General features: G+C 40.6%; 1 protein-coding gene across 1 annotated transcript; it reads right to left on the bottom strand.

Annotated features, from left to right (window-relative positions):
* On the bottom strand, positions 1,705–3,994 carry LOC108633170 (cytochrome c oxidase subunit 7C, mitochondrial). Its single transcript, XM_005683410.3, has 3 exons — positions 3,795–3,994; positions 2,834–2,962; positions 1,705–1,915 (listed from the first exon to the last, which is right to left on the bottom strand). The coding sequence occupies exons 1-2, from the start codon at positions 3,867–3,869 to the stop codon at positions 2,846–2,848; spliced, it is 192 nt and encodes a 63-aa protein (XP_005683467.1). The 5' UTR covers positions 3,870–3,994; the 3' UTR covers positions 1,705–1,915; positions 2,834–2,845.

The raw sequence follows: 13,357 nt of genomic DNA on the forward strand, positions 1-13,357 counted from the left end.
TTGACTGAGAAATAGTGTCTAGATACCTGTCTAAACAATACTCTGGGTATTTCTGTGAAGGTATTTTTGGGGATGAAGATTTCTTTTCCCCTTCAGCTACACTGCGCAGCTTGCACAATCTTAGTTCCCTGACCAGGGAGTGATTTGACCAGGGCAGTGAAAAATGCCAAGTCATAACCACTAGACTGGGAATTCCTGAGATTACCATTTAGTTTCAGTAAAACTTACTCTCTACATGAGCAGGCCACATCCAATTAGTTGAAGGAATTAACAGGAAAAGATGGCCTTCTGAGGAAATCCTGCTAGAAGATGGTTTGCAATTGGAGCATCAACTCTTCTTGTGTCTCCCACTTTCAGTTTATCCCATCAGACTGCGGACCTGACAAAGTCACAATCCCAAGAACCACATTTCTTAAAATAAATCTCTCTATAGACACATGGCGGAGAAGGCAATGGCACCCCACTCCAGTACTCTTGCCTGGACAATCCCATGGACAGAGGAACCTGGAAGGCTGCAGTCCATGGGGTCACACAGGACTAAGCGACTTCACTTTCACTTTCATGACTTGGAGAAGGAAATGGCAACCCACTCCAGTGTTCTTGCCTGGAGAATCCCACAGACAGGGGAGCCTGGTGGGCTGCCGTCTATGGGGTCGCACAGAGTTGGACACGACTGAAGCGACTCAGCAGCAGCAGCATAGACACATGGTATTGGTTGTTTCTCTGGAGAACGTCAATACAAAAACTAAAAAGTTGTCTAGTCTCTATCATTAAGAGCCAGCCCACTGAAGTCCTTTTACGGGGAATGGGTAAAGTGCACTCCTATACCAGGAAAGTTAAAGGAGATTTTTCTCTCATTCATGTATACCACTCAAATACTTAATTCAAAAAGACAAATCTAATAAATGACATTTTCTACCTTGACCCTGCTGTAAAATAAAATACACTACTTTTGGCTGTTGCTACAAATTGTAAATCGGGGAGGAATGGGGGAAGCAGGTCCTAGGACTTGCCAGGAGGTAAATGTTTAATATAGCTCAATGAATCTCAAAATAGGAAGGAGGCTCTAGTACCCTTCCTGTCAAGAAAACCCAGACGGCTAAATGTGTAATTTAGCAATGATTCAAATGAAAAATTCAAAATCATTTTATGAACCCTAAACTCTTATTCTTGCTTCTGTGGTTCCCAAAGGTAGAAATCCTTAATGTTATACAGAAAATCCCCAAGCACATAATACCATGACTTATCACTGATACAATTACTAATCAGAGCCATCTCACAACCTATTTCTCCTAGTCAAAGCATCAGAATGAAAAGGGGAGTATTTCCTATATACCTCACATGTTATTACAATTCATTTCAAATATTCTTTTAGTCTAAACAAGATTAATATTGGTCAGCAGCACATCTATGAATGCAAAAATTTCAGTGTTATGGTACAGAGGAAGAAAACGAAGCTCTTGAACTTAAAATCTCCATACACTACTGATTTTCCTAATGTTTAACTAATTATCACTCATGGAGAAAAATGAATCTACTTCTTCAAAGTAAAAAAAAATTAAAGAGTAAAAAGACATCTTTTTCTCCCTTTAAAATAAAAATCACAGGTTAAGTCTGCACTTCTCTTTTATAATGAATTGCCGACAAATTCCTGACCCATGAATCAAAAAAAAAAAAAAAAAATCGGATTTTAAGACCAAGAAACAAGCTAAATCAAATACATATTTAAGAAACTAATAATGCAGTATTACCCAAACAAAATGTAAGCACATGTTCAATTATCATGTTCCATATTTCAGAGAAGAGGCATTAAGGATTTATGCCATAAGTTTATTTACAAACATATTTAGGATGCTGAGTTCAAGGGACTGATCCTTTTAAGAGACTGCACCTCTTAATATGCTCCTCTTCCTATCTGTGAATAAAAACACAAAAAATTAATGACATTTAAACTCAAATTTAACAGAAATCATGCAGTTTCATTAATGTATTGTCTGTCCTTCAATTTATGACTGGTGCATCAGAAAGCGTTTACAGTATCATGATTTTACTCATACTGATTTGCTTCATCATATGCACCAAGTAATGGCTTGGATAAATCATTTCCCTTCTAAAGTAAGACAAGCGAAGTCCTTCTTTTCTAAAGTATATTTTGGAATGTATTCCAACAAACCCACAGAGCCTCCTATAGTGTTGTTTTTGATGAAAATTCTAATTACAATATTAATCTTCTCACTCAGTGGTGCTTTAGTTGCTAAGTCGGGTCTGACTCTTGAGATCTCGTGGAATATAGCCCACCAGGCTCCTCTGTCAATGGGATTTTCCAGGCAAGAATACTGGAGTGGTTTGCCATTTCCTTCTTACTCAGGGACTCTAATAATCTTGCAGCACACATGATTCCTTCATGTAGATACTAACATATACCGCCCTCAAGACAAATGAACATTAATCAGTTTATTAGAACTTTTCCTGGTCAAGAACCTCAGCTCTGGAACAAGACTGCCTGGATAGAATTCCTGGTCCACCACTGCTAGCTATGGAATACTATGCAAGCTGACTTTTTTTTTTTTTTGGTCTCAAATCAGGTTAATACCTCACAGTCTTGCCTGGGAATCAATCTGAGCCTATTAATATTACGTGTGCCTAATAAACAGCAGCATTCAATAAACTGGCTTTCAGGCAAAGATATGTCTGTCTATAGGTTTAACCTGTCTCCCACCAATGTCACATGCCCGCTTAACTTCAGTATTTGTGATTTTGAGGGGGTGGGTGGTAAGGGAAGAAAGGAATAAAGGAGAAACTTCTGCGAAAGTTTTAATTCCATTAAATTTACCTTTCTCATGGATTACTTTTTAAGCAGTTGGTGTCTTACTATAAAGAAAGGTGCAGCAAATCCAGACCCAAAGAACAAAGTCATCATAGCTAGTAACCTCCACTTGTTTTCCACTGAAAATGGTATATTCTGTTGGGAACAAAAGAGAACAAACAACAAATATCGAACTTCAAACCATCTGATTTTACAATTAAAAATAAGTACAGAGAAAATGCTAATTTTCATATAATCAGGTTATGTATGCCTGGTCAAATACCTGAGCTCTGGAACAAGACTGCTTGGATAAAAATCCTGGTCCACCATTGCTATGTACGGAATACTGGGCAACTTAATCATAGCACTTTTAAACATCTTTAAAATCATATGATCTTCACCGCCAACACTATATGGTAAAAAAAATTTCTGGCTTTCCTGACTCACTCTTTACACCCTTTCTAGGCCTCAGGATAACCCCAGGAGGCTGTTACAGCTAACTACCCGCTTGAAGCTATTTATAATTAAAACTAAAACCAACTTCAAGGACGGTTAATACTTCTAATTTCGTCAATTCGTTTAAGACTAGCCCCACATCATAGGCCCTCACAACCCCGAGTTTTCAATGACCTTCATTTCGAAGCCGGTGACCTTTAGCTAGGTTTTAAGCCACAATACCTGCAGTTAGAGGTTCTAAGGTCCCCCGAATTTTGAAGGGCAGGGTGGGGCGCGCAGGGGAAACGGGCGGAGCGCTAGAGCGAGGTAAGGCCTCTGGCTTCGTTTACTGAAGCCTATTCATGACTACAGCGCGCAGTCACACTCCTGAACTTTCTCCCGGGTCCCTGGGGGAAGCCGAATGCTAGTCGACGTCCCAGTTCAAAACCCTGGCTTCTCATTTCTCTCTTCACGTCGCATAGTAGGCCTCGGAGTTCAGTCAGTCGCGGCCAAGTGCCCCCTACCCAACGAAGCAGGCCCCTTCCATACTAACCTTCCCTGGACCCTCCTCATAGTGGCTCCGACGAATCACAGAGGTTGTGAACCTCCGGATGCTCTGTCCCAACATAGCGCTCTTGGACGCTCTACAAAAGATCCAGAGACCGGAGGCGGAAGAAATGGCGGCTGCAAACCTACCGCTTCTTGCCTCACGACCTTGCTCCTCTAACTGCAAGGATCGAAAGGGGAGATGGGAAATGAGGCACAGTTCTCGGAAAACGCGAGAAAACGGCGTTCTGAGGATTGTGGGAATTGTAGTTTAGAGCACGGCGGCGCATTGTCGGCCCTGAAGGATTGTGGGAAACGTAGTCTGGCAGCAGATTCTCGCGGTGATTCTTTTAGAGCTGAGTTCTTTAGGTTTGTTTCTAAAACGATTTTACTGAAGTTAACGAACCAGTTTACGTATGTTCTAGTTTATGGAAAAGGAAAATAAACCTCTCCCTTTTCTTTTTTTTGTGACTGTATGCTAAGTGTTTCTAATTTGCACTACTATGTCGCTATGAGATGTGTGAAGAAAACATAACAACAAATAATCAAATAATATGCAGTGCAAAGGATTTCAGAGAGAAAACTGAGTTGAAGTGCCAAGGGAAGGGTTATTGGAAGTAAGCGTAGCTGCTCAGTCTGGGACTTCCCGCCAGACTCCTCTGTCCATAGAATTCTCCAGGCAAGAATACTGAAGTGGATTGTCATTCCCTTCTCCAGGGGATCTTCCCATCCCAGGAATCGAACCCTGGTCTCCCGCATTGCAGGCAGATTCTTTACTAAGCCACAAGGGAAGTCCCCCTTGAAAGTATAGAGAACTAAATGCAACACAAAGAGGGAAAGAGGGCAGAGAAAACTCAAGGCTAGCGTTAGTGTGGCTTGTTGGGAAAACTCAGCAGTGGCCACAGGACTGGAAAAGGTCAGTTTTTATTCCAATCCCAAAGAAAGGCAGTGCCAAAGAATGCTCAAATTACTGCACCATTGCACTCATCTCACACGCTAGTAAAGCAATGCTCAAAATTCTCCAAGCCAGGCTTCAGCAACACGTGAACTGTGAACTTTCAGATGTTCAAGCTGGTTTTAGAAAAGGCAGAGGAACCGGAGATCAAATTGTCAACATCCGCTGGATCATCGAAAAAGCAAGAGAGTTCCAGAAAAACATCTATTTCTGCTTTATTGACTATGTCAAAGCCTTTGACTGTGTGGATCACAATAAACTGTAGAAAATTCTGAAAGAGATGGGAATACCAGACCACCTGACCTGCCTCTTGAGAAACCTATATGCAGGTCAGGAAGCAACAGTTAGACCTGGACATGGAACAACAGACTGGTTCCAAATAGGAAAAGGAGTATGTCAAGGCTGTATATTGTCACCCTGCTTATTTAACTTCTATGCAGAGTACATCATGAGAAATGCTGGAAGAAACACAAGCTGGAATGAAGATTGCCAGGAGAAATATCAATAACCTCAGATATGCAGATGACACCACCCTTATGGCAGAAAGTGAAGAGGAACTAAAAAGCCGCTTGATGAAAGCAAAAGAGGAGAGTGAAAAAGTTGGCTTAAAGCGCAACATTCAGAAAATGAAGATTATGGCACCTGATCCTGTTGTTGGGAAATAGATGGGGAAACAGTGGAAACAGTGTCAGACTTTATTTTTTTGGGCCCCCAAATCACTGCAGATGGTGACTGCAGCCATGAAATTAAAAGACACTTACTCCTTGGAAGAAAAGTTATGACCAACCTAGATAGCATATTCAAAAGCAGAGACATTACTTTGCCAACAAAGGTCCGTCTAGTCAGGGCTATGGTTTTTCCTGTGGTCATGTATGGATGTGAGAGTTGGACTGTGAAGAAAGCTGAGCGCTGAAGAATTGATGCTTTTGAACTGTGGTGTTGGAAAAGACTCTTGAGATGGTTGGATGGCATCGCTGACTCAATGGGCATGAGTTTGAACAGACTCTGGGAGTTGGTGATGGACAGGGAAGCCTGACATGCTGCAGTCCATGGCATCGCAAAGAGTCTGACATGATGGGACTGAGCAACTGAACTCACCTGAACTCACTTCAGTATTCCTACCTGGAGAATTCCATGGACTGTATAGTCCATGGGGTCACAAACAGTTGGACACAACTGAGAGACTTTCACTAACTCACTGCTGTTAGTCTCTGATTAGTGAGTATTGGGAAGAAATTGGTGATAAAGGAGGCCAGGAAAGCAGCATTTGGTTAAATTGTGAAAAGTGAAAGAAAGGGAAAGTGAAGTCGCTCAGTCGTGTCCGACTCTTTGTGACCCCATGGACTGTAGCCTACCAGGCTCCACCGTCCTTGGGATTTTCCTGGCAAGAGTACTGGAGTGGGTTTACATTGCCTTCTCCAGAGTTATCTTCCCGACCCAGGGACTGAACCCAGGTCTCCCGCATTGTAAGCAAGACAATGAGCCACTGTCTGAGCCAGTGGGGAGGTCTGTGCTGACCTAAGGTTTACGTTATTCATCTGTGGCAGAGTGCGCAGAGGACTCACTTATGCAGCATCAGTAAACAAAATTGATTAAGACTTCAGTCTTTGAAAACTGGATATAAAGTGCATGCTTTCATCTTTCTTTATCTTTTATTTATTTATTTATTTATTTATTTTTAATTTTTTATTTTTTTTAAATTTTAAAATCTTTAATTCTTACATGCGTTCAGAGAAAAGTCATGTTTCACTTTGATCAAAACACAAAATATATAAAGTGAAGAAATTTTATTTCTACAAGGAGCTTGTAACTGAGTAGAGATACATGTAAAGCATAACTGGTGTTTTCTCCTTATTGACAGAGACTATATGATATTCGGTTTTTTTTAGAGTCCCCATCAATGTCTTTATCTATTAAAGGATTCTGATTTATGTTTCTGAGAAGGCAATGGCAACCCACTCCAGTACTCTTGCCTGGAAAATCGCATGGACGGAGGAGCCTGGTAGGCTGCAGTCCACGAGGTCGCTAAGAATCGGACACGACTGAGCAACCTCACTTTCACTTTTCACTTTCATGCACTGGAGAAGGAAATGGCAACCCACTCCAGTGTTCTTGCCTGGAGAATCACAGAGACAGAGGAGCCTGGTGGACTGCCGTCTATGGGGGTCTCACAGAGTCAGACATGACTGAAGCAACTTAGCAGCAGCAGCAACAGCAGCAGGGAAATGTTTTCACAGTTAATAGTTAAGGTTTTCTGAATTTTCTTTTTCATTATAATGTACATAATGCCTCCTGTATATTTGGTTCATTGTTACTTCTAATTCATATTAATTGATTCTCCTCTGTGTATCTGTCAGTTAACTCCAAAGGGAACTATAGGAGAAATTCTGTATGGCTTTGAAATTATCTGCCCCTCATGGGCTCTGTGAACTCATTTTATCATGACATGGGATGGGAGGGGGATATTCCTTTTCTCCCTGAATCTGGATGGACTCTGTGTGACTCTTTTGACCAAGAGAATTTGATATGTGATGCTGTGTTAGTATCCTGCCCAGTCCTCACGAAATTGGCAGCTTCTTTTCCTGTCTTTGGAAGGTTTCTCCTAGCAACTCTGAAGTTCATGTTAAGAAGTTTGATTACTCTGTTGGAGAGGCCCCCTGGAGAGTACTCAAGAGTTCATTGGAAAAAAAGTGGGGCATCAGCTTAGTAGTCAAGTATGTGAGTAAAGGTATCTTGGATTCTCCAGTCCAGTCCAGTCCAGTCCAGCTGCTACCTGAATAACACTGAAGGACCTCAGTCAGTGCTGTGTAGAGAAGAGATGACCAGTTTAGTCTTGCCCAAAATGCTAATCTACAGATTTGTGAGACATAATTAGATGGTCATTCTTTCAAGCCAGTTAGTTTGGGGTAGTTTGTTATGTACCAGTAAATAACTGGAACAACAACTGCTCAGCTGAACCTATCAGCCTCCAGACATACAAAAGAAAATAATACATTGTTTTAAGATGTTAAATTTTGGGATAGTTTATTATAAAGGAGTAGAGATCTGGAACAGGTACCATACACAAGTTCTTATACACATAACCTAACATTCTAAATTCAGTCATAGTGACTGGCAAGGAAAATGCATATCATCTTTGAGAACTTTTTGATTCAGTATGATACTCTTTTGCTATAAAATGAATTTCAAGAGAAATGAGATATTTCATGGATTCAAACAAAACAGAAAAGATCTTTAGGGACACGGGGTTTACTCCCAGGTTGTATTTAAAAAATAAAATCCAATTATTTTAATAGTGAATAGGGTGTATATCATAGAGTGAGCAATGCTCTTTCTAGACCCACATGAATCTTTGGAGACTGAAATTGCATTATATAGAAAAATATATCTAGAAATTAAAGAACAGTATATGTCATGTCTCTCAACAGCTACTACATTAGATTTTTAGGAACTAGGTTAGAATTCAAAAATAAATTGTTTACTGAAAAAGTTCATGTTTCTGTTCTACATTTAAAACTCAAGCTAACAAGTTTTTTTTTGTTCTCAAGTTTTTATAAATTCCTGCTACTGTAGAATTAAAATCAGAATATCATGCTAGCCTTTAAAAATTTTTACATTTGTAGAAAGAAAAGAAAAGAAAAAAACCCTGGTTTAGGAAAGAATAAAATGTGATTCCACCGAGGCAGTTACAGTTGGAGAATATTCTGCCAGTCTTCTGAATGATTTAGTGATGACCAACGGTGAGAAAAATTTCTGCAAAAAAAATAAAATGTTTATATGATCTTGTATATTTTACTCATCTTATTTTATTACTATAAAATACTAATTTTTCCCTAAAAGCACATCATTTTTCATTCCAAATTTATTGCTTAATCTCAATGAAAGTTTAAGAATGATTCATTTTTTGAAGACCAATTTGTAGTTTAATTATTTGTCATTGAGAATTGCCAAGTACAGTTAGATACATTTTTACACAGAAACTGACATTTCTCAATTTGAAAATCACTGATTGTATTTATGTTTATGGGCCATCTCCTTCTTGACTTAATTTACAGTGATACCTTGTATTGCTTTGGCCAGGTTTCTTTAAAGTCACTATGGCATTTCCTGCTTGTGTCTATAACTGTAATACTGAATAATTAAATAGTTTCCTTCATTTATTTTAGGGAAACACATAATTTAAATGAGGAAGGGAATACTGAAAACGAATTCAATGCATCATTCTAAAAAATCCTTTTTTGATAGAAGTAAGTAAAACATAGGAGATATTTGAAAACAAACCAACTTTGTTGCAATACTTATGTTGTTTTGTTTTGTAAAGAACTGTGCACGTTAAGGACTATCTGGAAATCTTGGTCTATAACTAAGCTATTTTTCTGCTAATCAATGCATATGAAGTGCTGGTATATGTCTACCAGATTCAGGTGAGATTTCAGGGTTCCAATCAAAGGCACTTTGTTCCTCTAGACAGTGGACTGGCAATGACATGGTTAATACAGTCCAGAAAGATGTGTTTGTTTATGCTATAATAGCTTTTGTATCTGGCTTTTCAGTTTGGGCTTATAATTAAGAGAAATAGGATTTTCTTGAGATAACATTTATGCATTTTGAGTAAATTATTAGTGAACTCACAAACAGTTCCTTTAAATATTTCAACTAATTATAAAATTATACAAAATGGGTTAGGTTTAATTTCCCAGTTCTCTTCACATCTCTCAGATAATCTATACCCTCACTAACAGCATTAAAAACTCTATCTTTGTCCTAAATTGGATTCAGCATCTTCTTACCAGTTTGTACTAAGGGATTTATTTTTAAACAACAGACTTATGAAACTCATTGCTGTGTTTACTGTAAGGATTTTGTTTTCCCTCTGAGGATACGTTTCAATGTATTTCATGGTGTCATTTTTATGAGGACCCATAGGAGAAATTTCTCTCTGGTCTTAGAACTAAAATAAACATGCTTCTTCTGAGTAGCTGATTTGCCTTTTCCTTATGAATGCTATGAATAACAAATTTTATTGCAATTTTTTTCCCATATAGTGATTCTTAGAGATCTTAGGGAGAAGGCAATGGCACCCCACTCCAGTACTCTTGCCTGGAAAATCCCATGGATGGCGGAGCCTGGTGGGCTGCGGTCCATGGGGTCGCTAAGAGTCGGACACAACTGAGTGACTTCACTTTCACTCTTCACTTTTCGGCATTGGAGAAGGAAATGGCAACCCACTCCAGTGTTATTGCCTGGAGAATCCCAGGGATGGGGAAGCCTGGTGAGCTGCCGCCTGTGGGGTCGTACAGAGTTGGACACAACTGAAGTGACTCTGCAGAGAGCTTAGAGCCAAATGTGTGACCTACCTTCTGGGGAGACTGTGAAGGTATTTTGTGTACTTTACTCTTAGCTCCATCTTCTCTTCTTAATTTATTTAGCTTTGCTTCACTTTTCTATCCAATTTTATTTTATCATACTCTATAGTATGTGTCTTTGTTCAATACCTCAAATGTTTTCTGGAACAGTATTAGCACATGTAAATAAGCTAATAAATCATGAATTCTTCTCACAGAGAAAGTTGTTGTAGTGTTACTTTATTGATCTTGCTCTTTGCTTTATAGAACCTGGGCTAGGTAAGGCAATTAAAGCTAGCTAATGTAACAAATGAGCCCCAGATTTTAATGGCTTAACACGATGAAGATGAATTTCTTACTTATGTCTCCATCTGGATCAGATGTTCGGCTTGCAATCTTCCATTTGGTAACCCTAGTGTCACCATCTTCTTGGGTCTCACTCAGTCTTCTGGATTGACCCTGCCTGCCGCCGTGCTACGAAGGTAATGAATGCTATGAATAACAAGATGGCATGCATTACTTGTGCCTATATTCTATTAAAACCAATCACATGCTACCACCATTATCCAAACCCAGTTAAAACCAATGATATGCTATCACCATTATCCAAACCCAATTAAATGATATACAGACTTCTGTGTGTCTGAGAGGAAATTGGTTTGGTTAAGTACAGCATCTCCTCTGCAGAGACCTTCTCGTTTCTTGCTGGAATCTTATGAAGTACCTCTGTAAGAATTCAACATCCTGTGGTTATATATTACCTTGGGGCTTTACTACAGTGCTGCAGATGATCATAATCTTGTAACTTCCTATTCTGCACATTACGCCAGATCTGCACACTTCAGGCAATATACTGTACCTGGAATCAGAATGACATGGGCTCAAATGAAAGATCTACCCTGACTGTTTAGTTTTGGCAAGTTGCAAGTTCCTTCCTCATCTTTCAAATGGGGACAGTAATGTTACTTACTATATAGGGTTGTTAAAAGGCTATTAAACTGTACCCCTCAAGGCTGCAAGCCATGTTACTGCCCAGCCTCAAAACCAAACAACAACAACAACAACAAAAAACACAGAACCCAGAGATAGATAGAGACATCAACAGTTTATTGGATAGGGGATCTTAGGCTGCTGCTGCTGCTGCTGCTAAGTCGCTTCAGTCGTGTCCGACTCTGTGCAACCCCATAGACCGCAGCCCATCAGGCTCCCCCATCCCTGGGATTCTCCAGGCAAGAACACTGGAGTGGGTTGCCATTTCCTTTTCCAATGCATGAAAGTGAAAAGTGAAAGTAAAGTCACTCAGTCGTGCCCGACTCTTAGCGACCCCATGGACTGCAGCCTACCAGGCTCCTTTGTCCTTGGGATTTTCCAGGCAAGAGTACTGGGGTGGGTTGCCATTGCCTTCTCCGAGGGGATCTTAGGAGTTCTCAACAAAAGATCCTGGAGCAGCACTCCCACTGCAGGAGGCAGACAGCAGACTCAGTTGGTAAAGAATCCACCAGCAATACAGGAGACCTGGGTTCAATCCCTGGGTTCGGAAGATCACCTGGTGAAGGGAAAGGCTACCCACTCCAGTATTCTTGCCTGGAGAATCCCATGGACAGAGGAGCCTGGCAGACTACAGTTCATGAGGTCCCAAGAGTTGGACACCACTTTGCGACTAAACCACCACCATCAAGTTGCACCCCTCAAGCCTACAAGCCTTGTAACTGCCCAGTCTTGAAACAAACAAACAAACAAAAAAAGAGCCCAGATATAGAGACAGAGACATCAACAGTTTTTTGGATAGGGGATCTTAGAAGTTCTCAACAAAAGATCCTGGAGTGACACTCCCACTGCAGGAGGCAGCCAGCAGATGGCAAGAAGGACAGGACAGCAATGTCACTACTCTCAGTACCCAGGGGGAGAAGGAGACTACCACTTATAAGAGAGAACTGACGTCAGGCAGGCTCATCAATTATCAGGAAACCGTCAGTTACCAGGAAATTGCCTGTCTTCTCTGCCATCATTGTGTGCCCTCAACTACCTATACTGTTGAATGTTTATAAGTTTCTGTTGATCCTCCCTTCAGTTCCACACTGAATCCAGGGCAGACAGAAAGTGGTATTAATGCTTGCTTTTGTTTTATTCCTGTTGTATGAATCTGTGTTCTCTGTGAACCCATCCTTAGTTCTACCTTTAGCTGTTCAGTCACTAAGTCCTGTTTGACTTGTTGAGACCCCACAGGCTGCAGGATGCCCATCTTCCCTGGTGTATCCTTCGTTATTTCCCAGAGTTTGTTCAAATTCAAGTCCATTGAGTCGGTAATACTATCTAGCCATCTCATCCTCTGCTGTCCTCTTCTCCTTTTGCCTTCAATGTTTCCCAGCATCAGGATCTTTTCCAGTGAGTCAGTTCCTCACATCAGGAGGCCAAAGTATTGGAGTTTCAGCTTCAGCATCAGTCATTCCAGTGAATACTCAGGGTTGATTGTCTTTAGGAGTGACTGGTTTCATCTCCTTGCTGTCCAAGGGACTCTCAAGAGTCTTCTCTAGCACCACAGTTCAAAAGCATTAATTCTTTAGTGCTCAGCCTCCTTTACTGACCAACTCTCACATCCATATATGACTACTAGAAACACCATCAGTTCAGTTCATTTCAGTCACTCAGTTGTGTCTCATTCTGCCACCCCGTGGACTGCAGCACTCCAGGCTTCCCTGTCCATCACTAACTCCTGGAGCTTGCTCAAACTCATGTCCATTGAGTCAGTGATGCCATCCAGCCATCTCATCCTCTGTTGTCCCCTTCTCCTCCTGCCCCCAATCCCTCCCAGCATCAGAGTCTTTTCCAATGAGTCAACTTTTTGCATGAGGTGGCCAAAGTATTGGAGTTTCAGCTTCAAAATCAGTCCTTCCAATGAACACCCAGGACTGATCTCCTTTAGGATGGACTGGTTGGATCTCCTTGCAGTCCAAGGGACTCTCAAGAGTTTTCTCCAACACCACAGTTCAAAAAATCAACTCTTCACTGCTCAGCTTTCTTCACAGTCCAACTCTCACATCCATACATGACTACTGGAAAAACCATAGCTTTGACTAGACAGACCTTTGACGGCAAAGTATTGTCTCTGCTTTTTAATATGCTATCTAGGTTGGTCATAACTTTTCTTCCAAGGAGTAAGTGACTGTTAATTTTATGGCTTCAGTCACCATCTGCAGTGATTTTGGAGCTCAAGAAAATAAAGTCTGTCACTGTTTCCATTGTTTCCCTATCTATGTGCCATGAAGTGAT

The sequence above is a fragment of the Capra hircus genome, chromosome 7 (assembly GCF_001704415.2).
Source record: "Capra hircus breed San Clemente chromosome 7, ASM170441v1, whole genome shotgun sequence".
Classification (NCBI taxonomy): domain Eukaryota; kingdom Metazoa; phylum Chordata; class Mammalia; order Artiodactyla; family Bovidae; genus Capra; species Capra hircus.

Excerpts from the sequence above, each read along its gene's own strand:
- LOC108633170 (XM_005683410.3), bottom strand. The coding sequence starts at position 3,869 with ATGTTGGGACAGAGCATCCGGAGGTTCACAACCTCTGTGATTCGTCGG. Across the intron at positions 2,963-3,794 it reads ATGAGGAGGGTCCAGGGAAG|AATATACCATTTTCAGTGGA; the intron begins GTTAGTATGGAA and ends TGTTCCCAACAG.